The 24,927-nt window shown below is 36.8% G+C and overlaps 1 protein-coding gene across 1 annotated transcript in view; it reads right to left on the reverse strand.

The window, feature by feature from the left end:
* Positions 1-566: 566 nt before the first annotated feature.
* Positions 567-24,927, reverse strand: part of SLC5A8 (solute carrier family 5 member 8) — a gene marked incomplete at its 5' end in the record, with an annotated part of 62,491 nt that continues 38,130 nt past the window's right edge. The window contains 6 exons of the mRNA XM_082636309.1: positions 567-804; positions 1,062-1,141; positions 4,502-4,605; positions 9,286-9,487; positions 11,551-11,641; positions 19,933-20,000. Coding sequence (XP_082492435.1) covers positions 679-804; positions 1,062-1,141; positions 4,502-4,605; positions 9,286-9,487; positions 11,551-11,641; positions 19,933-20,000 — 671 coding nt within the window. The 3' untranslated portion in view covers positions 567-678. The remainder of the gene's footprint in view (positions 805-1,061; positions 1,142-4,501; positions 4,606-9,285; positions 9,488-11,550; positions 11,642-19,932; positions 20,001-24,927) is intronic.

The following is a 24,927-nucleotide window of genomic DNA, read 5'->3' on the forward strand; positions in this document are numbered from 1 at the left end:
GCCAGGAACTCTAGTTAACAAGCAAAAAGGCACAAGAGATGCATAGCACCAAAAAGACCTTGACCATTGGGCCCATGTTCTGTCCCAAACAGGATGCTTCTTGATTACCACCCTCCCGAGCCAGAATCAATTCCAAGATTAAACGTGCCCTGGGCTGACAGGGGTTGATGAGAAGCAAAGATCGAGACAGCACAGACCTGTCACTTCATTGCTCCCTAAGAACAGAGTATGTGGTAGGAGGGAGAAAGGTTCTTTTCAATATTAATTATGATTTCAGAAAACCCCAAAATATATGCTAGCACCAAATGCAGGGAAATATTTTTAATGATGCCCTAATTTAAGAATATGCTTTTGACCATCGAGTATGTGTGTATATGTGTGTATTAGCTTTTCAGCACATATGTAGTCACAACTTTCAAAACTTTCACAACTACAGCTTCACTGAAATAATAGTACAGAGACAGGAAAATACTGATGCTGAAACTCTTACATCCAGAGTAGCATCAATTAATGAGTATAGAAAGTAAAAGTCAAAATTTGCTTTAATAAAAATGAATCCCCCCAAAGTTCCCCCAAAACACTCATGATAGGACAAAAAATCAATCTAAACCTGATCCAATTATCTTCAAAAACATAAAACTGGGACACTGTTTAAGATAATTTAGCATCACAGCTGCTTCACAAACGAGTCCCATTGATCTTGCCACTTTGATCTGTGCAGTTCAATTCAATATGGTTGAAGCCAGGATTATCAGTTCCACCATCTTTTACTGGATGAGATTTATAGTCTAAAACTTGCTTCTTCTAAAAGAAAATGTTAACATGGTGATTAGAAAAAAGAAACTGTTCGTTCAACTCTAAATAATTGTTACTACTACTTTTCTTTCTCTAAATCAGCTTTGTAGTCTATTGAGGCAGGGATAAACAACAGAAATAAATCATTAAAAAAAGGAAGGCAAATACCTTCCTTGTCCAAAAGAAAGTCTGAGGATTAACTAGTATTCTGCCCTGGTGATAAAAGCATAGTCTTACTAATTTAAGGAAAAAGAAAGCCAACTCACTTTCTTAAAAATGTCAAAATTGGATAAAAAGTCCTCTTTGGTTAGTAGGAATCTGCGGTCTATGTTTTGTTTTCTTCCTCCTGAAAAACATACATTATTTACATTGTTAAAAAGATATCTGTAACTACCCAGTGACGGACCATCATACACACATTTAACTTGGGCACATTCACTTCTATGCATTTATAAAACACAAAGAGAAAGAGTCTTTTAAGTAGTGCTGGAGACATAACCTACCATTTCTCTTCCCTCAGTCAGTCTCAGATTCTGCAAGCCTGTCACTGGGATACATATGAGTCTAGTGTTTAAAGATAAATAAGGTGGTTCTTAAATGCAAGCCAACTGTCTCATCTGGTATCAACTAGGGAAGAGTCATCTGGCCCAATACTGGTAGGAAAACTGGTTTAAATGCATCCTTCATGATCTACCAATAAAATATCAAACCTCTGCTTGATGGAGTTGCCCTTCCCCAGTTTAGTGGCTATGAATGTGTATAGAAATGCAGGAAATTATGAATTGTTGGATAAATTATTTAAATGAAAACCAGTATGATGATAGGTGCTTGACCCAAATTCTCTTCCCTAAAGTTTTGCTCTACAAAAATTATTCTTTGGCTCGGTATTTTATTTGTGAATCAGAGAGGAGGCTTTTAAAACTGTGTATCTCAAAGAGTTGTTCTCCAACTACCTCTATCCAAATCACCTAGGAGATGTACCGAACATGCAGATTCCTGGATTCCAACCTGGACTGACCCAATTAGAACCTCTGTGGGTGGAGCCACTGAGTCCTGATTTTTACCAAATTTCCAAGGTGATTCTTCTGCCCTCTAAAGTTTGAGAAACACCATTTTAGTATAAATACTAGGTTTTTAATTAAGGGAACCTCTGTTGTTCAGGAGATGGGTTCAACCTAAAATTAATTCATTCAATATTGTTGAGTGCCTACCATGTTCTAGAGACTCTACCAGGTGCTGGAGAGACAGAGATGAATAAAATAATCACTGCACTCATAGCTCATAGTCTACATAGGAAAAAATTTACCCCACTTTACCAGTGAAGAGACACATTCATCGTGCACCATCTGTGATTAGGTGAAGCTGAAATGCCAACCAAGTCTGTTTGGCCTGAACTCCTACATATTCCTAGTATCCTACAGTAGATCTTTAAATATATTTCCCAAGGAGCATCAGGATTTTATGCTTCTAGACTTTTTTTGCAAGGTTCTCACTGATGGTATGAAGTGGGAATAAGTTATATATGAGATTAATGAAGTTGAAGTGTTTTTAAATCACTGGATGCCTGTTCACCTTGACTTTTTAAAGCAAAAGATAAAGTTGTAGAAGGTTATCAGAATCAAAGTATTTAAGGGGGGAAAAAAGGAGCACTCAGAGGGAGTACACTGACACTCCCATTTTTTTAAAGGAAAAAAAAAAGGGTTGAAAAAGGACCAAAGGTCAAATAGGAAAATGAGATTGGTTAGGTGTGTTCCAGATCTGAACAGTTGGGTTATTGGTGAGAAAAGTTTAAGATCTGTCTTAAAATATATCACAACAGATAAGAGAGTAAACCTACTGTGCTGGAAATTTTACTTACAAGAAAAAGCATAGTCCTTTTTGAAAAGAAAGAGAATAGTTTAAACAACTGTTTGAGAGGTAACAAATAGTTACAAACATTATTATAAGTTTACAATAATTATAAATTATAATGTCTAAAATAATTATAATTATATAATGTTAATATAATCATTGATACAATTATATTAATATCACCACTAATTATTAATATAATTTATTAATTATAAATACACATCCTGTGATATAAGTATCACAGAAGTTTCAAAGACAGCTCTATCCAGGTGCCAAAAAACAATGAGAGATGGTAGAATTCTATAAAGTAGCACCATGCTGGTAGATTTACAGTATAAAGCAAACAAAGACATCAGGCATACTTGGACAAATTATAGGATTTCTGACTAGTCATAATACATTTGATAAAGAAGGCAGGGGAGCTGCCTCCCCCTGCTTGGTTGCTCTGGATGTGTATGTGTGAGGAAACGTAGGAAATTAGGGAGCCCAGCACTTCTCCCCAACTCCACACTACTGCCTTGCTCCAAGCCACCGTGATTGCTCACGTGGGCTACTGCAATAGCCTCTACCTGCCCTCCTTCCCTTACAGAGTATTCTCAAAACTGAATCAGAGCACTCCTTTGAAAATTACTGGAAAAGTCATTTTAAAAATAACCCATGTAGTAAACATAAGAGATACAGAGATGGAAAATAGGAGAGAAAAGATAAGAAAATCAGAAGGACTGTCCAAGTTTAAAACATTTGACTAACAGGAGTTTCCAGAAAGAGAAAACAGAAAATGGCAGAAAATTACAAAAGAAATAATATCGGAAAGTGCCCTAGAACTGCAGGACATGGGTCTTCAGATTGAAACCCTCCTGAGAGGCTAGGGCAAGGCAGTCATTGTGAAATGGGTCACATGCGAACAGCCAGCAGGCAGCAGGGCACTGGTATCCTCAGCGGCAACAAGGCAAGTCGAAGAGAAGTAACACAGCCTCCAGGAACAAGAAAGTTACTCTCAACCTAGGATTCTCTACTCAAATTATCAGCAATTATCAAGCATAAGGAGGAATTAAAGACTTTTTTTTTCAGCTATGCAATGTTTCCAAGATCTCTTGTCCACCCTTTCTCGAGAATGTGCTGTAGGATGTGCCCCATTCAGTTAAGGGTGTAAACAAGAATTAGGAGTAATGGGATACAGGCAGCAGGGAATCCAACACTGGAGGGAGACCAAGAGAATTCACAGAACGAGGACAAAATGAAGTCCCAGGGTAACAGTTCTATAGCAATCCCAGAGAGCTGTGTATGCTATGTGTATTATTGGTTTGATTTCCTTTAAAAATTATTTTTTTAAAGTTTATGAACATCTGAGAAAAGCCTTCACACTATGTTTAGATATAAAGATCATAATTATTATTCCTTACATGTGTATACTTCTGTACAAAGAGTCAGTGCAGGACAATGAGAAGATCATGGCACAGAGCTATTGTAATGGTATGTGTAAAATCCCTAGCATTGTAGTAGCTATACACAATTTCTTCAAGCATTTTATTTTTATCTTACAGAGACCTGTGAGATAGGCAGGTCAATCATTATCCTCATTTTATACATAGGATAGCTAAGGCTCAGAGTAGCTATGTAGTAGCTATATAGACTTATAGCTATAAGTTCGTTCAGCTAATAAATGGCATAACAAAGATTCAAATTGAGGTGGGTCTTCTGTTTTCAAGACCAGGCCATAAAATTTCCCATGAGTAAAATGGAACAAATAATTAAACTAGTTGTTAGGACTATAGTAAAATAACATAAATACCTATAAAACAGATATAGTAAAAACTAATGTAACGGTAATACAGCAATATTAATGTTTAGTTACCTATTAATAAACTGATAAGCATTCCCACAAATAACGTTACCAAAGTTCCAACAGTACTGAAGTATAGATATGATAAAGAATACCAGTTATCCATCAGTGGAGTCCTAAGAGAGAGAAAAACATAACCGTAAGATTTCATGCATGCTACTAGCAGCTAACAGTATGTGTCAATAAACCTCATGGCAAAGTCAAAATATAATATTTAATCATGTTTTTAATGTCCACATCTGCTGTTCCAATTTTATCTTATTGGATCAGGGACTAAAAGTATGACTTAATCTTAACCACATACTAGAATACTAAATGTCCATGTTTATTCATTCAACTCTGCTTTGTGTCCCAGGTACTGTTCTTGTTATTGGAAAGTCTGCCATAAAAAAGCTGGATAAGGTTGTTCCTGCCCTCAGAAAGTTTACATTCTAATACAGAAATGTAATGAACAAGTAAACAAATTAATAAATATAATAATTCCCACTGGTGGAAAGTATATAAGGAAAATGAAACAAGGTAATGTGACACTAACAGGGTAGAAAAAAGGAACTACACTACAAGGAGTGGTCAGGGAAAGTCTTTGTGAAGAAGAGACATTTGAACTGAGATCTGAATAACAAAAGTTCTTGAGAAAGCATTCCAGAGAGAGGTAAACATCAGCAGATGGTAGCATAAAGAACAAGATACAGAATGGTACAAGATGAGTTAGAGGTCTTTTCGTAGGACTTGGATGAGTTTGGATCTTACTCTCTGGATAGCGGCACACATTGCAGTATTTTTATTATTTTATTTTATTTTTATTTTTTAAATTTACATTTTATTAGAGTTGATGTATAGTATTATATGTTACAGGTGTACAATATAGTGATTCATAAGTTTTAAAGGTTATACTCCATTTATATTCATTATAAAATATTGGCTATACTCCCCGTGTTGTACAATATATCCCTGTAGCTTATTTTATACCTAATAGTTTGTACCTCTTAATCCCCGACCCCTATATTGCCCCTCTCCCCCTTCCCTCTCCCCACTGGCAACCACCAGTATGTTCTCTATATCTGTGAGTCTGCTTCTTTTTTGTTATAGTCACTAGTATGTTATGTTTTTTAGATTCCACATGTAAGTGATATCATACAGTATCTGTCTTTGTCTGACTTATTTCACTTCCATTTGCAGCAACATGGATGAACTTGGAGGGCACATTGCAGTATTTTAAGTGGAGGAGTGACATGACCTGATCTGCTTCTACAACAACTGCTCTAGGATTCCACTTTCAGCTTTGATAGAGTAGACCCACCATTCTGCCAAGAACAAAATATGAAAACTGGGAAATGGGAGGAGTCAGGTTTTTGAAGACCTCAGAGAGATCATGGCAGTTAGAACTTGAGAAGCCAACATCCCAGAAAGAAGGGGAAAATAGAGGTGAGCTAGTTAAATTAAGATAATGTGATATATTGGGCCAAAGACAGACAAAATAGAACCGAATAGAAAACTGAAAAACAGACCCACAGAAAAATAGACATTTGGTTTATGTCAAAGTTGCCACTGCATTGCAAAGTGTGGTAAAAGGAGGCTCCGTTCAATAAATGGTGCTTGGTTAATAGAATATCCATATGGGTCATTTTTAAGTCTTTTGTCATTTACAGACAGTTCTGGGTGTACTCTGATGCTTTCGCAAAAATGTTCCTATAAAAGGGTTTCATCTTCAAGGAATTCATGGAAAATACTCTGACAAGTACAGTTTTCTGGTAACTGACTATACTGCTGAACTGAATGAATAAGCATTTTCAGAACGCTAATGGTAAACTGATGAATTCATAAAAGTGCTAACAAAAGATCAAGATAAAAAAAATTAATTACATGGGACTGAGTGAACTGATGAGGATGATTATAATTTTTGTGACTTTCTGTTTGAATAAAAAAAAAATCCCACAAGGACTCAGAGGCAAAAAATATACAAATCAATTTTCACTGCAAAGTAAAGGAGCTGTTACAGTGGAGGATTACTGGACTGAATGTCAATATTACGACATAGTGTGAGTGTGTTTCGTGTTTGGTCATTGCAATCACTGTTGCTTTTGTTGTGGTCATCCATTTACAATGCTTGGTGTCAGTTTATTTATCTCTTGTAAAGATAAAATACAGTGTGTGTGTGTGTGTGAGTTGTGAAAAAAAAAAACAAACAAAAAAACAGTTCTTCTAGTCCAAAAAAAAAGAATATCCATATGGGAAAAAAATGAATCTTGATCACTTGAAATCAATTCCAAAGTGGATTACATTTCCCAAATGGAAATGGTGAACAAGAAAACTTTTAAATAAAAAAATAGAGGAATAGCTTTATGACCTCAGGGTAGGCAAAGATTTCTTAAACGGAATTCACAAAGGACTAACCATATAGGAAAAGACTGATAAGTTGAACTCAATTAAAATTAAGACATTCTGACCACTAAAAAGCATCACTAAGAGAGTAAAAAGGAAAGCCACAGAGTGGGAGAAAAATATTTTCAAAACTTATCTTGTATCTAGAATATATCAAGAAATCCTAAAGAAATAAGAAAAGGACAGAGAACCCATTTAAAAATGGACCAAAGATTTCAACAGACAAGTCACAAAAGTAGTTATACGAATGGCCAATAAACATGTAAAAAGGTATTGAACTTCATTAATCGTAAGGGAAATGCAAGTTAAAAGCACAACAAGCTATCAATATGTACCCATCAAGTACTAGAAACTTAAATAAAAACTGAATCTGGGTAACTGAAACCCAATACCTAGGCAACCAAAAAGTATCTTACTTCACCTTTAGCTGTGCGTTCGTTCCCCTTGGACTCTAGCCATACTGAACTATGCATGATTTCCTAAGATGCCATGTGGCTTCAGGCCTTCATGCCTCTGCATATGTTGCCTTCATTCTGCAACATACACTCCATCTTCCTTTGGTCCCCTCTGCCCAATCCTGTTCACCTGAGTAACTCCAGTTCATGGAATACTTCTCTAAGAAGCATCTTCCACCCAGGAAGAGTTAGGCTCTTCCTCCTCCTGGATCCCATGAGAGCCTATGAATACTACTGCTCACAACATTGTTTAATTGTTTATTCTCTTGTTCAACTTCCCTTCTGGTCATTTTCTGTGACAAGAATAACTTTCCAGACCTTCTCCTCTAGCCAACATCTGCATTCTTCAAGTATTAGTAGATCCTGAAGTCTGTGCTAATCTACACTCCAACTTTGTTTATAATCATTCTTTTAACAAATACTTTCAACTATTTATTAGCTAGTTATTATACTTATCATGCGTACTGAGTTCCCTGTTTTGTGTATAGTAGCATGTTCTCTCCAGCTAGATTATAATTGCCTGGAAGGCAGGAACCACAGTGGATGGGAGGGGAAGACTGTCTATGGATATTACATAAATGGTCAGCCCAGTGCCGGGTGCATAGTTCATGCTCAAAAATTCTTGTTTATTAGCTGAGTTATTTTATAAATAAGCTAACATAGAAAAGTGATTGTTATGGTACCAGGCACATAGTAAACCTCAGCTAATTCATTTGTCTCAGAAATCCGAATAACCAATTTGCCTTACTCTTTTAAATTAAAAGAGACATTTACATAATCAGGACAAATGCTAAGCAAAATTTTAAAACAAAAAGCACAACTTCAATGTCCTCCTACTTACACTTAATTAATAATTGCTCCCTTTTTCACTCTCTAATGACTTCCTGACTACACCCCCCCACATTAGTGCATTCATGCTTATCCGGACTACTCACTGTATTTCTGTGCACCCCTCTCACCCCAGCACCCCACCTAGTCAAACCTTCCCCCATATATGCCTCAGGCTCTGGAACTATCTTTTCTCTCTACCCATGCAGAGTTTACCAGCCTTGAACTCCCACTGACAAGTGTTCTCACTGCTGAATTCCCTCTGGGACATAAATCACCAATGATGTTTATATGTATGGTCACATTCTTTCTCCCAGGAGTGTGTCCATTTTAAGAGGGAGATGCCATGTCTTGTCTTAAATGGAATGATTCTCCAATGGTTTCATTCTAGGCAAGCTGGAACTGGGGCAATACTTTAGGGGAAGTGGCCTCATCTTTGTATTCCTTGAATGTATCCATGGGTTTTGTGCTTTAAGGCTGGAGATGTATTGATATATATCCACTAAGGGTAGTCTTGCCCTCACATCCACTGTGCAGTGAAATAGTGATATAAAAAAAAGGTCTACATCATTTCATTAAATCAGACAATATCAATATCCAGAAGCTCAAAAATGTATTGCATAACTGAAAACTCTAGCAGGAAGATCACTGCTGTGACTTATTGCCAATGCTCTAAAGATTTGGAATCTAAAACTGAACAAATAGCAATTATCCAACATATTTAGATAAACTGTAGCTTTTAGTTGGTAAAGGCTATACTTCAAAAACTATACATGCAATGTGTCTTTTATCATTTTACTTTTCATTTTAAAGGTTTTTCAGTGGACAGAGGCAATTTTTCATTCAACTGGAGCCAGTATTTATCAGCATTTACCCATAAAATAATTTTTTTTGTTACTATTCAAGTCTTCTCTGCATCTGTAGGTGAGGTAGACGTTTCTATTGAAACTAAGAAAATATGGCATTTTTTGCTATTTCTGAACAAAATATAATAGCCAGAAAGCCACATGGGCTCTCCCCATTTCAGAATCAGGCAAAATCACAGCACGGAAGGCAAGAAAAGCAACTGGGGTTCTCTACCTGTCACACACATTTAAAAAAAATACATCATTATAAAGCTCAATTCAATACCTTTCAATGTTGTATACTTGAAAAGTACTGGTAGAAACTGGCATTTCTGTGGTTGTCATCCAATCTGTCCCATTGTATGTGCTGTTACAGCCATAGGTTTCAAGGCTTAATGGCATAGTTCTCTCAGGAAGTGGAGGATAAATTTGAGCTCCAATTCCGACCCACAAAGAAATGGTAAATCCAGCCAGCAGACCCACAAGTGCTCCCTGCAAAACATGAGTGCTTTTCAAAAACAATAATACAGTTTGCTTTGAAATGGAAATTAACATAAGGAGCTTAAGCTCAACATGGTCCAAGCCAAATTTACCAGTCCCCTCCTAAAACTCTTTTCCCCTGTAAGCTCCTTGCATCTTGCCAAGAGCAGCATGGGTCCCTGGTCCCTCAGCCCAAAGCCCTGGGGTCTCTGGAACCCCACCCCGTAATTCATATCTCTATCTCACCAATCACCAATTCCTGCCCATTTTTCTTTTCCTTTGTCTCATAATTCCATTCCTTCCACTCTGTTTCCATGGCCAGCACTCTGCTTTGGCCTCCTTGTCTCTTTACACCCAATAACTACAACAGTCATGCAGCTGACTTCAGGCCAACTGTTCCCTCTATTTTTATTTAATCTGTGAAAAAATGGCATGCCATCTGAGCAGCAACAGATACAAAGAAGAAAACATCCACAGAATTTATTCCTATACATAGCAACATGCATGACTGTAATTGTACTGCAGGAAAATTAGGGGAAAATAGCCAGCTGTTTTCACAAATGACAGCAGTGGTACATACAACCAAACCATCTCTAGAGATAAGTGGAGATTTCCTCTCTGAAGACATTTGGTTTCCCAGTCTTTGGAAGACGTGGGTTCCCCTGCCTGCTTTTCACCAGTAATCCAAGTATTTTTGATCAGTCAGTCAGTCCTTGAATGATTTAAGCCCTAGTTCCAAATGATGGAGATGAAAGCAAATCTTGAGCTGGGAAGCTGCTTCCTCTGTGGTGAAATTTCTCCCGTTTCTTTAAGAATAATGATCAGATATTACGACAGGAATAACAGTTCTTACTTCCCCTTCTAAGGGCGTGTTGGACCTAGTCAGCTATAGCATTTCTGGAGGCAACTCATGGTGGAAATAAATGTCAAAAATCAAAAGGCAGTCTTCTTTTAATATTTCAGGCATTCAACAAACCACTATGCATTTCATAATGCAAAGAATCTCATCAAAGCTTCAACATTCTGAGGTGGACACAAATTGCTCTCTTTCATTTTGATTAATTTCTGCCAAACTAGCTTTTCATAAGACACTTTGTTGAGAATTATTGTTAACAATAATAACAATGATAATAGCCCTCAGTAGTATCTGCCTTACCAATTCCTAATGTCTCATGAGGAAAATGGAATTCTGAATGTAAAGTCATAGTTCTGCAGTTATTCTCCATCTGTCTGAAACAACCACACATACATTACCAGCTTTTCCTGAACTTCAGCTTATAGCAGGACTGAACTAGTGGAGTTCCTCCTGGATTTCAGAGAAGTAATTTCAATTTCACTTATTCTAAACAAAACTTGGCCTCAAAGCACAGATATGTCTATGTAGAAGAAATGAGCTATTACCTCTTCCTGAATACAATTCCCAGTTATAATCACCCCTTTGGGTCTAAAACCATGTTGGTGGAGCTACATCTTTAAATATCAGGAGTATAAATTTTCTGACCAAAGTGGTGAAGATCTTATCCTATTTCTTCTCTTTACTGTACTCCGGCTAGTCACAGGTATCCTCAGCTCTACTGCCCTGAAATCTTGTATATCTGAGCCTGTCGATCTCCTTTGAATCCTAGTGATTAATTTTCAAGAACAGCAAAAAAGTAGATGCGTACAAAATATTGTTCCTTTAGTTATATAATATTCATAATATATATTGTAATATATATTACATATCGTATTGTATATTGTTTCATAATATATATCCTTTAGTTATGTTATATAATACTCTATAATATCATAATTTAGTTATAAATATCATTATGTTATTATATAATTTAATTATGTGATATTCATAATATATATTATTCTGGTAGTTTCCATTTAGTTTCACACATGCAGGGTCCCAACGCATAGTACGTTCATTGTGTATCCCAGCAAAGTCAATATGAGTAATTTAAGTCATCAAGACAGGTCACTAATGACAAATATCAAAGGAACCATATCTTTACAATTGAGAAAACATTATAGAGACGCTACTGCAGTTGGAAAAGTAGGCTTTACACATATTCATTTTTAATACTTACTATTGAGTTGGCAAAGGGAACCAAAATCCCCAAAGCAAATAAGCCCAGAAGTGGTCCCCCAATCATGCCAAATATGCTGAGTGAGGCCTACAAAAATAATAAGAAGTCATCAATTATCAATCTCAAATCCAAAGTTAAAATGCTTTAAAGTAATTTCATCAGGATGAGGATTCAAAGTATTCAGCCTCCTCCTGACAATCATGGCAGCCTTGCCATTGACAAAGAGATAATCAGAACTTGGAAGCTTCTGCTTCTCAGTCGCAAGTTCCATCAGTTCATTCAAGTACCCTCAATAAAAAAAGCAAAATGTAAAGAGGTTAGAGACTCATGAGACAAGAGGGACACTACTCCTCCTGGTATTGTTCTTGTAGATATTAATAATCAACCACATCACTTCTTTGTGCCTTGGTAGTCTCAAAATCCCCTGCAAAAGAAGATTGTGGATAATTACTGCTAAGAGACCAGAGATGGCAATGAAACCCAATGCTATCCTTGATTTCCTAAGGATAGAACTAGAATGAGAAGTATGGTTAAAAAAAAGATTGATCAAATCATGTAGAAAGATTTAAACCTAACTAATTGCAATCTTTGCTTTGATGTAGAGATGCCAAAATCATGATAGTGAAAAAAAATGTACAGTATGAAGAATAGAGAAATGCAAATAGCTGAAACTTTCAAGAGATGTGTGTTCCCCCCAATATTCAAATGGCTAATTTTTGAAAGTGGACAGAACCATAAAAGAAGAATCAGGGACACACCGGTTTGTCCACAGAGTAAAAGTGACAGAGAGAACAGAATGAATAAATCAAAAAAATATATATCAAGTCAAGAAAAATTTTAGAGCATACAGACTACAGTCCTGGGTTAAAAAAAAGAGGCTTAACTCATGGACTAGGGAAAGGAGTGAGGATATGATGACAGAGGAGAACTAGTGTTTGAGGAGGATATGGACTCAGGATATGATCCTAAGGAGTCATTTCACAGCATCTCTTGAACCAGAGTCCAGTAGGAAGGAAGGTAGACTTTACGTAAAATGTGAAAGAAGTCACTTGGCCCATGTAGTGGTCACTGGGACAGTGTGACCTAGAGCCAGTTTTGGAGATATAAAGAATACACCCCCCAAAATACCCATCTCAGGAAATAAGACCTTGGCTAGAGATAAAGCAAGGAAGAGTTGCCTTGGACCTATGATGACTCTCCTAATATCTCATTATCTATACTCAGGCCAGAGCTGGTATATGAAAAAGGGGAAATCAATCACAATAAGAACTATAAGACTATAAGACTATGGAGGAAAGCACATAAAGAGGAGTTTTGTTGGTTATGGCTTACTTGTACCAGGGAAGCTTAGAGCTTCTGGACCTAATTCATTCATTCACTAATTCATACACTCAGAATGAGATCACACTATTTTAACAACTGGTATGCCCTAAGCAACCACCAGCAGAAAGGACCCAAGTTGGGGCTGAAGCAGGAGCCTGGAGGACTTGCTGTGCCCAGCATTAACCTTCAAGTTTCTGGGTCCTGGTCCTAGAGTTGGAGCCCAGGTGGCCATGGAAGTTTCATGGACCACTTAGGTGTGATCAGATAAGTAGGTATTTATGAACCAATACATAAATAGGTACATTCAACCTGAATCTGTAGAATGTCTACTTTGTCCTGGATACTGCAGTAGGCACCAGGTATTTGATACAGTATCAAAGAACGATGTCATAATCCTCACCTTCATGGAGCTATAAACTATTTAGTAAAACAGACATTAAATAAATAACTGCAATAAAGTATTGTAATGGGGATGATACAAGAAATACAAGGTGCTCTGGGAACATTTGGTAGAGGGGAACTCAAACCTATCCAGGGAACAGAAAGGGCCTTTTTGAAAAATAATGTTTAAGTTGAAACTTGAAGAACAAATAAGACTTAGACAGTTGAAGGACACTTAGACAGTTGAAGGGTACTCCAGACAGGGAGAAGAGTCCATGCTGAGGCTTGGATGCTAAAAACAGTGAAGTCCACTCAAGGTTCAGAAAGAAGAGGCTAGGGGACTTCCCTGGTGACGCAGTGGATAAGACTCCATGCTCCCAATGCAGAGGGCCCAGGTTTGATCCCTGGTCAGGGAACTAGATCCCACATGCATGCCACAACTAAGAGTTCGCATGCTGCAACTAAGGAGCCCACCTGACACAACGAAGGAGCCCACCTGCCTCAACTAAGACCCAGCACAACCAAGTAAGTAAGTAAATAAATAAATATTTTTTTAAAAAAGAGGCTATTCCAAAGATTAATCTGTCCTCTCCATTCCAACACCTCCAAAGAAGCAAGACAGTTTTCCAACACAAAAATGCTCTCTAACAAAAATTTAGCAAATGCCACAAGACATGAAGGACCCTTTAGGCAATAAAAAATGTATTTCCACTCATAGGAAGATGGAGTAGGTGTACTTTTCCCTATTCCTCCTGCTAATAAAACTAAGACTCCTGGACATTACATATAAAACAAACATAAGAAGAATCTAAAAGGTCGAGAGAAGAAGGCAGACTAGCTAGGACTTCAGGACCTGAAGAACAATATAATGGTGAGGTCTCTGAGTTTTCTTTTTGGCCCACATATCCCAGTCTTAGAGCTGAAGAAGCTGGCAATTCAGAAATGACAACATGTGCAGGCCAAAAAAAATCCAGCAAAGACCAGAAAAGGAGCAACTTAGCAAGAAAGAAAACTTTTAGATAATAACTGCTCAATTCCAGCCAAATGCCACAGAATAAACTGTTCTCCCACATACACATGCCAGAAAAGGCCAAGTAGGGGGCCTAGATTCCATCCCCTACCAGCCTATAACAAGGCACCCCATTCCCTCCCTGCTCAGGCAATGTCATAGGAGGCCTAATGGAGAATTAGGACTTTCACCATTGCCCAGCAGGAACAAGACCACCTTCACCATGATGTCAGTGGAGACTGTTCCCACCCAGCAAAATAAGAAATTCCTCCCTTGGGTGTCAACAGAGGCCAACTTGGGAACCTGGACTTCTACATCCACCTGGTAGTAATGAGACAGCTCCCTCCCTTACACTGCTGAAGTGGTATCAGAGAAAGAAAATCAAAACAGAAGGTGCATGTAAGATCTAGAGTCTCATCACATAATATAAAAATGTCCAGGTTTCAACTGAAGTTCACTTTTCAGAGCAGGAATTAGGAAGATCTCAAAATGAATGAAAAAAGACAATCAATAAATGCTGACAGAGAAGTGACAGATATATTAGAATTATTTCACAAATTTTAAAGCAGCCATGATAAAACTGCTTGAGCAATTAGAACATGCTTGAAACAAATGAAAAAGTAGAAGGCCTTAGCAAAAAAAAAAAAGAAAAAGAAAAAGAAAGTATCAGCAAAAACATAGATGATATAAAGAAGAAAAAAATGTAAATTTTAGAACTGAAAATATAATAACTTAAATAAAAATCTCAGTGGATATGTTCAACAGCAGAATTGGGGGGGACAGAGAAAAGAATCAGTGAACTGGAAGATAGACCAATAAAAACTGCCCAATCTGAAAAAATCAGAGAGAAAATAGGCTTAAAAATTAGTCACTAGGACCTGTGTGAATATAACAAAAAATCTAACATTCATATCATCCGAATCTTAGGTAAGAAAAGAGAGTGGGGCTAAAAAGTACTCAGAGAAATAATGTTTGAACTTCCCAACTTTGGCAAGAAACATAAACCTACAGATTCAAAAGCTAAGCAAACTACAAACAGAATAAACCCAAAGAAAAACATGCCAAGACGCATCGTAATTAAACTTCTGTAAACTAACTTCAAATAAAAATTTCTGAAAGCAGCCAGAGAAAAAAAAATGACACCTTACCTATAGGGGAAAACAATTAGAATGGCAGCAGATTTCTCCTTAAAAATAATGGAAGCCAGAAGAAAAGGGCACAATATTTTTCAAGTGTTGGAAAAAAAGAACTGTCAACTCAGAATCCTATACCTGGCAAAAATATCATTTGGGAATAAAGGGGAAATCCATACATTCTCAGATAAAGGGAAACTAAGAAAATTTGTTGCCAGCAGACTTATCCTTAAAGGAATGGCTAAAGGAAGTTCTCTAAATAGAAGGGAAATGGTAAAAGAAGGAACCTTGAGAAATCAAGAAGAAAGAAAGAACACAATAAGCAGAAATAAATATAATAGGCTTTCCTCCTCCTCTTGAGTTTTCTAAATCATGTTTGATTGTTGAAGAAAAAATTATAACACTGTCTAATGTAATTCAAAATGTATGCAGAGTAAATATTTAAGACAAGTGTGTTATAAACTGGGTAAAGAGACAGAAATGAGGTAAGATTTCTATACTTTACTCGGATTGGTAAAAGGACAAAACAAGTAGACTGTGATAAGTTATGTATATACACATAAAGCAACAAATGAAAATGCTACACTAAGAGACAAACTCAAAACAATATAGATAGATCAAAATGGGATTCTAAAAAATGTTTAAGTATCCCACTTAAAAAAATGAAAACAGAAAGAACAAACATAACAAAAAACAGCAGACTTAAGCCCTAATATTCCAATAATTATACTAAAATTTAAAAGTCTAAATACCCCAATAAAAAGACAGAGATTGGCAGGATGAATTTGAAAACATAACCCAACTATATGCTGTCTACAAAAAACTCACTTAAGATATAATGATATAGGCAAGTTCAAAGTGAAAGGATATCATGCAAACATTAATCAAAGGAAAGCAGTAGTAACTATTTAATATCAGATAAAGTAGTTTTCAGACAAAGAAAATTATCAGAGAGGAACATTATATAATGATAAGAGGACTAATTTACCAAGAAGCCATAGAAATCCTAAATGTATATGCACCAAACAAGAGAACTGCAAAATACAAACAAAAACCAATAGAACTAAAAGGAAAAGAGACAACTACACACTTTAGGTTGAGAATTCACCACTTCTGTCAACAATTGATAAAAACAAATAAGCGTAAAATCAGAAGGATACAGAAGAACTCAGCACCATCAATGAGCAGGATCTAACTGACACCTGTAGAACACTATGCTTAACAACAGCAGAGTACACATTCTTTTCAGGTGCCCATGTAACAGATACCAAAATACTATATTCTGGGCCATAAAACAGACCTCAACAAATTTAAAAGAATTAAAATCATACAGAACGTGTTCTCTGACCACATTGGAATGAATTTCTAATTGGAATTAGAAATCAATAGCAGAAAGATAACAGGAAAATCTCCAAACAATTAGAAACTAAGTAACATACTTTTAAATAATCTATGGGTCAAAAGGACATATCAAAGGAAATTTTAAAACTCCAATACAAAATATGAAAAGTTATGGGACATAGCTAAAAGTGCTGAGAGGGAGATTTTTAGCAATTAGTGCACACATTACAAGAAAGTCTAAGATCAGTAATCTAGTGTCACACTTCAAGAAGAGCAAAATAAACCCAAAGCAAGCAGAAGGAAGAAAATAATGAAGATAATTTTAAAAAGTAATGATTTAAAACCGAAAAATGATACAGAAAATCAATGAAACAAGAAGCTAATTCTTTCAAAATATCAATAAAATTGACAAATCTCTAGCAAGACTAAAAAAAGAGATAAAAGATAAAATTACCAATATTATGAATAAAACAGGAGATATCACTAAAAACCCTGCAGACATCAAAAGTATAATAAGGGGATACTATGAATAATTCCACACACCTAAATTTGACAACTTAGATGAAATGGAGCAATTCCTCGAAAACACAAACTACCATGATTCATCCACTATGAAGCAGATAATTTGAACAGCTATAACTATTAAGGAAACTGAATTCATAATTTTTAAACTCCCAAAAAAGAAATCCCCAAGCCCAGATGGTTTTACTAGAGTATTCTACCAAACACTTAAAGAAGAATTAACACCAATTTTACACAATCTCTTCCAGAAAATAGGAGAGAATTCTTCCCAATTTATTTTATGAAGCTGGTATGACCCTAACACCAAAACCAAGAAAAGGCATTACAGAAAAATATTACCACAGATCAGCATCTCTCATGAATATAGATGCAAAAATTCTTAGCATAATATCAGCAAATAGAGTTCAGCAATATATAAAAATAACTATACACCATGACCAAGAGAAGATTATTCCAGGAATGCAAGGCCAGCTTAAAATCTGAAAATCAATCAGCATAATACACCATGTTAAAGGGCTAAAGAAGAAAATCATATTGTCATATCGAATGCTGCAGAAAAGCCATTTGACAAAATTCAACACTCATCCATGATGAAAACTCTCAGAAAAATAGGAATAGAGGGGAATTTCCTTAATTTGGTAAAGGGCATGTACAAAAATCCTACAGCTAATGTACTCAAGAATGAACCACTGAATGCTTTTCTCATTCAGATTGGAGAACAAGGCAATGATGTCCACTTTCACCACTCTTATTCAACATAATGTGGAAGTTCAACCCAGGGCAATAAGGAAATTGAAGGTACATATACAGATTGGAAAAGAAGATATAAAACTATCCCAATTTGAAGATGATATAATTTTATCTGTAGAAAATCCCAGGAACTAATAAGTTCAGCAAAGTCACAGGATACAAACAAATATACAAAAATCAACTGTAAGAGAAATGCAAATCAAAACTACAATGTGATATCATCTCACACCAGTCAGAATGGCCATCATCAAAAAATCTAGAAACAATAAATGCTGGAGAGGGTGTGGAAAAAAGGGAACACTCTTGCACTACTGGTGGGAATGTGAATTGGTACAGCCACTATGGAGAACGGTATGGAGGCTCCTTAAAAAACTACAAATAGAACCACCATATGACCCAGCAATCCCACTACTATGCATATACCCTGAGAAAACCATAATTCAAAAAGAGACATGTACCAAAATGTTCATAGCAGCCCTATTTACAATAGCCCGGAGATGGAAACAACCTAAGTGTCCATCATCGGATGAATGGGTAAAGAAGATGTGGCACATATATACAATGGAATATTACTCAGCCATAAAAAGAAACAAAATTGAGCTATTTGTAATGAGGTGGATGGACCTAGAGCCTGTCATACAGAGTGAAGTAAGTCAGAAAGAGAAAGACAAATACTGTATGCTGACACGTATATATGGAATTTAAGAAAAAAAAATGCCATGAAGAACATAGGGGTAAGACAGGAATAAAGACACAGACCTACTAGAGAATGGACTTGAGGATATGGGGAGGGGGAAGGGTAAGCTGTGACAAAGTGAAAGAGCGGCATGGACATATATACACTACCAAACGTAAGGTAGATAGCTAGTGGGAAGCAGCCGCATAGCACAGGGAGATCAGCTCGGTGCTTTGTGACCGCCTGGAGGGGTGGGATAGGGAGGGTGGGAGGGAGACGCAAAAGGAAGGGGATATGGGAACATATGTATATGTATAACTGATTAAATTTGTTATAAAGCAAAAAATAAATAATAAATAAATAAATAAATAAGAATACAATACTGTGTACAATCACTCAAAAAAATGAAATACTTAGGTGTAAATCTAACTAAATATAAACATGACTTGTATATGAAAATTACACAGTAGTGGTGGAAAAAAATCATAGAAAATCTAAATAAATGAAGAGGTACACTACGTTCATGGATTAAAAGATTCGACACAGTAAAAATGTCAGTTCTTCCCAAATTGTTTTACAGGTTTAAGGCAATCCTATCAAAAACTAAGCAAGATTTTTTTTTCAGATATAGAGAAGATTATTCTAAACTTTATATGGGAAGGCAAAGGAACCAGAACAGTTAAAAGAATTTTGAAAAATAAGAATAAAGTGGGAGGAATCAGTACTTCTGAATTCAAGACTTATTACAAAGCTATAGTAATCAAGACTGTATGATCTTGGCAGATGGATAGACACATAGACCAATGGAATAAAACAAAGAAACCACAAATAGACCCACACAAATATGCCCCACTGATTTTTCACATAGGTGCAAAGGCAATTCAATGGAAGAAAGACAGCTTTCACAACACATGGTGTTAGAGCAACAGGACATCCACGGGGAAAAGGGAAAAAAAGAACATCAACCTAGGTCTCATACCATTGAGGGAACTGGGTAAAGGGTACATGGGGTCTCTCTGTATTATTTCTTAGTATTGTATGTAAATCTATAATGATCTCAAAATGGAAAGATTAATTAAAAAAAAAAATTTAAGAATTTAGTCATCTATGTTCCTTGGTATATCTATGTGTAGACATAGAGAGAAAAGCCTGTTAAGGATGGTCACATCAACACTTAAAAAAAAAACAGAAAAGAAGAAGAATTTAGTGATTATGACTCAAACCTTCCAGGATTAGCTCTTACCTGCAACAAACCTCCCATTAGTGATGCCAGCGCAGCCATTCCAATACACAAAGCTCCAAACAGCACACCTAGATGGATGATGTAAAAGCCATTGTAAAATCCAGACTTAGAGGATTAGGATTCTCAATAGAATAAGCTACCACACCTTGATTCAAAGTACATAATATGACTATAATAAAGAATGGTCACCTACCTCAGAGCCAGCTAAAAAAGGAAAGGGGTGTTGTTCTACAGGATCAGCAGTGTGCAAAGAGGAAAGAAAACACTGATATTGTGGCCCAGGATTAATTACATTAGGTTATATTGGTAAAGATTCCCTAAGATTAACTATAGGGATTTAAAACCTAATAACTATTGTGTTATTAATGTAATCCTCCATAAACATTTGTTGGTAAAGGAAGGCTCAGAGAGCTTCTGGGTTGGCGAACACGTGGCATGCTCAGAGAGGGCATGGATGCTCCATGCCCTTTTCCATATCTTGCCAAATTCATCTCTTCCATCTGGCTGTTTTTGAGTTATATCCTTTTACAACAATCCAGCAATCTAAAAAAGTCTTCCAACATCTGGCCTGGCTTAGAACATCACTGGTTCTAATGATGTCCTACATCCTTCCCAGATTGCATGCCAGCATGCCACTGCTTCTCAGAGCCCTGTGTCTGACAGGGTGGTGCTCTGGCCGGCTGTCAGACCTGAGCCTCTGAGGTGGGAGGGCTGAGTTCAGGACATTGGTCCACCATACACCTCCTGGCCCCACTTAATATCAATCGGCCAGAGCTCTCTCAGAGATCTCCGGCTCAATGCTAAGATCCAGCTCCACTCAACAACCAGCAAGCTCCAGGGCTGGACACCCAATGACAAACAACTAGCAAGAAAGGAACACAACCCCACCCATTAGCAGAGAGGCTGCCTAAAATCATAATAAGTTCACAGACACACCAAAACACACCACCGACGTGGTCCTGCCCGCCAGAAAGACAAGATCCAGCCTCATCCACCAGAACAAAGGCACCAGTTCCCTCCACCAGGAAGCCTACACAACCCACTGAATCAATCTTACCCACTGGGGGCAGACACCAAAAAAAACAGGAACTAAAAACCTGCAGCCTGCGAAAAGGAGACTGCAAACACAGTAAGTTAAGCAAAATGAGAAGACAGAGAAATACGCAGCAGATGAAGAAGCAAGGTAAAAACCCACCAGTCAAACAAATGAACAGGAAATAGGCAGTGTACCTGAAAAAGAATTCAGAGTAATGATAGTAAAGATGGTCTAAAATCTTGGAAATAGAATGGAGAAAATACAAGGGACGTTTGACAAGGACCTAGGAGAACTAAAGAGCAAACAAAGAGGAACAACACAATAAATGAAATTAAAAATTCTCTAGAAGGAATCAATAGAAGAATAACTGAAGCAGAAAAATGGAAAAGTGACCTGGAAGATAAAATAGTAGAAATAACTATCACAGAGCAGAAAAAAGTAAAAAGAATGAAAAGAATTGAGGAAAATCTGAGAGACCTCTGGGACAACATTAAGCACACCAACATTCGAATTATAGGGGTCCCAGAAGAAGAAGAGAAAAAAAAAAGAGACTGAGAAAATATTTGAAGAGATTATAGATGAAAACTTCCTTAATATGGGAAAGGAAATAGTCAATCAAGTCCAGGAAGCGCAGAGAATCCCATATAGGAAAAATCCAAGGAGAAATATGCCAAGACACATATGAATCAAACTGTCAAAAATTAAACACAAAGACAACATATTAAAAGCAGCAAGGGAAAAGCAACAAATAACATACAAGGGAATCCCCATAAGGTTAATAGCTGATCTTTCAGCAGAAACTCTGCAAGCCAGAAGGGAGTGGCAGGACATATTTAAAGTGATAAAAGGAAAAACCTACAACCAAGATTACCCTACACAGCAAGGATCTCATTCAGATTTGTCAGAGAAATTAAAATCTTTATAGCCAAGCAAAAGCTATGAGAATTCAGCACCACAAAACCAACTTCACAACAAATGCTAAAGGAACTTCTCTAGGCAGAAAACACAAGAGAAGGAAAAGACCTACAATAACAAACCCAAAACAATTAAGAAAATGGTAATAGGAACATACATATCGATAATTACATTTTTAAAAATATTTATTTATTTATTTGGCTGCACCGGGTCTTTTTTTTTATTAGTTTCTGCTTTATAACAAAGTGAATCAGTCATACATATACATCTGTTCCCATATCCCTTCCCTCTTGCATCTCCCTCCCTCCCACCCTCCATATCCCACCCCTCCAGGCGGTCACAAAGCACCGAGCTGATCTCCCTGTGCTATGCGGCTGCTTCCCACTAGCTATCTACCTTACGTTTGGTAATGTACATATGTCCATGCCTCTCTCTCGCTTTGTCACAGCTTACACTTCCCCCTCCCCATATCCTCAAGCCCATTCTCAAGTAGGTCTGTGTCTTTATTCCTATTTTACCCCTAGGTTCTTCATGACATTTTTTTTCTTAAATTCCATATATATGTGTTAGCATACGGTATTTGTCTTTCTCTTTCTGACTTACTTCACTCTGTATGACAGACTCTAGGTCTATCTACCTCATTACAAATAGCTCAATTTCGTTTCTTTTTATGGCTGAGTAATATTCCATTGATATATGTGCCACATCTTCTTTAACCATTCATCCGATGATGGACACTTAGGTTGTTTCCATCTCCGGGCTATTGTAAATAGGGCTGCTATGAACATTTTGGTACATGTCTCTTTTTGAATTATGGTCTTCTCAGGGTATATGCATAGTAGTGGGATTGCTGGGTCATATGGTAGTTATATTTATAGCTTTTTAAGGAAACTCCATACTGTTCTCCATAGTGGCTGTACCAATTCACATTCCCACCAGCAGTGCAAGAGGGTTCCCTTTTCTCCACACCCTCTCCAGCATTTGTTTCTAGATTTTTTGATGATGGCCATTCTGACTGGTGTGAGATGATATCTCATTGTAGTTTTGATTTGCATTTCTCTAATGATTAATGATGTTGAGCATTCTTTCATGTGTTTGTTGGCAGTCCGTATATCTTCTTTGGAGAAATGTCTGTTTAGGTCTTCTGCCCATTTTTGGATTGGGTTGTTTGTTTTTCTTCTATTGAGCTGCATGAGCTGCTTGTAAATTTTGGAGATTAATCCTTTGTCAGTTGCTTCATTTGCAAATATTTTCTCCCATTCTGAGGGTTGTCTTTTGGTCTTGTTTATGGTTTCCTTTGTTGTGCAAAAGCTTTGAAGTTTCATTAGGTCCCATTTGTTTATTTTTGTTTTTATTTCCATTTCTCTAGGAGGTGGGTCCAAAAGGATCTTGCTGTGATTTATGTCATAGAGTGTTCTGCCTATGTTTTCCTCTAAGAGTTTGATAGTTTCTGGTCTTACATTTAGGTCTTTAATCCATTTTGAGCTTATTTTTGTGTATGGTGTTAGGGAGTGATCTAATCTCATACCTTTACATGTCCCTGTCCAGTTTTCCCAGCACCACTTATTGAAGAGGCTGTCCTTTCTCCACTGTACATCCCTGCCTTCTTTATCAAAGATAAGTTGACCACATATGCGTGGGTTTATCTCTGGGCTTTCTATCCTGTTCCATTGATCTATCTTTCTGTTTTTGTGCCAGTATGATACTGTCTTGATTACTGTAGCTTTGTAGTATAGTCTGAAGGCAGGGAGCCTGACTCCTCCAGCTCCGTTTTTCGTTCTCAAGATTGCTTTGGCTATTCAGGGTCTTTTGTTTTTCCAAACAAATTTTGAAATTTTTTGTTCTAGTTCTGTGAAAAATGCCAGTGGTAGTTTGATAGGGATTGCATTGAATCTGTAGATTGCTTTGGGTAGTAGAGTCATTTTCACAATATTGATTCTTCCAATCCAGGAACATGGTATATCTCTCCATCTATTTGTATCATCTTTAATTTCTTTCATCAGTGTCTTATAATTTTCTGCATACAGGTCTTTTGTCTCCTTAGGTTTATTCCTAGATATTTTATTCTTTTTGTTGTAATGGTAAATGGGAGTGTTTTCTTGATTTCACTTTCAGATTTTTCATCATTAGTGTACAAGAATGCCAGAGATTTCTGTGCATTATGTTTGTATCCTGCTACTTTACCAAATTCATTGATTAGCTCTAGTAGTTTTCTGGTAGCATGTTTAGGATTCTCTATGTATAGTCTCATGGCATCTGCAAACAGTGACAGCTTTACTTCTTCTTTTCCAATTTGGATTCCTTTTATTTCCTTTTCTTCTCTGATTGCTGTGGCTAAAACTTCCAAAACTATGTTGAATAAGAGTGGTGAGAGTGGGCAACTTTGTCTTGATCCTGATCTTAGTGGAAATGGTTTCAGTTTTTCACCATTGAGGATGAGGTTGGCTGTGGGTTTGTCATATATGGCCTTTATTATGTTGAGGAAAGTTCCCTCTACGCCTACTTTCTGCAGGGTTTTTTATCATAAATGGGTGTTGAATTTGGTCGAAAGCTTTCTTTGCATCTATTGAGATGATCATATGGTTTTTCTCCTTCAGTTTGTTAATATGGTGTACCACGTTGATTGATTTGCGTATATTGAAGAATCCTTGCATTCCTGGAATAAACCCCACTGGATCATGGTGTATGATCCTTTTAATGTGCTGTTGGATTCTGTTTGCTAGTATTTTGTTGAGGATTTTTGCATGTATGTTCATCAGTGATACTGGCCTGTAGTTTTCTTTCTTTGTGACATCCTTGCCTGGTTTTGGTATCAAGGTGATGGTGGCCTCGTAGAATGAGTTTGGGAGTGTTCCTCCCTCTGCTATATTTTGGAAGAGTTTGAGAAGGATAGGTGTTAGCTCTTCTATAAATGTTTGATAGAATTCGCCTGTGAAGCCATCTGGTCCTGGGCTTTTGTTTGTTGGAAGATTTTTAATCACAGTTTCAACTTCAGTGCTTGTGATTGGTCTATTCTTATTTTCTATTTCTTCCAGATTCAGTCT

This window comes from Mesoplodon mirus, assembly GCF_964341445.2.
Source record: "Mesoplodon mirus genome assembly, chromosome: 11".
In the NCBI taxonomy this organism is placed as follows: Eukaryota; Metazoa; Chordata; class Mammalia; order Artiodactyla; family Ziphiidae; genus Mesoplodon; species Mesoplodon mirus.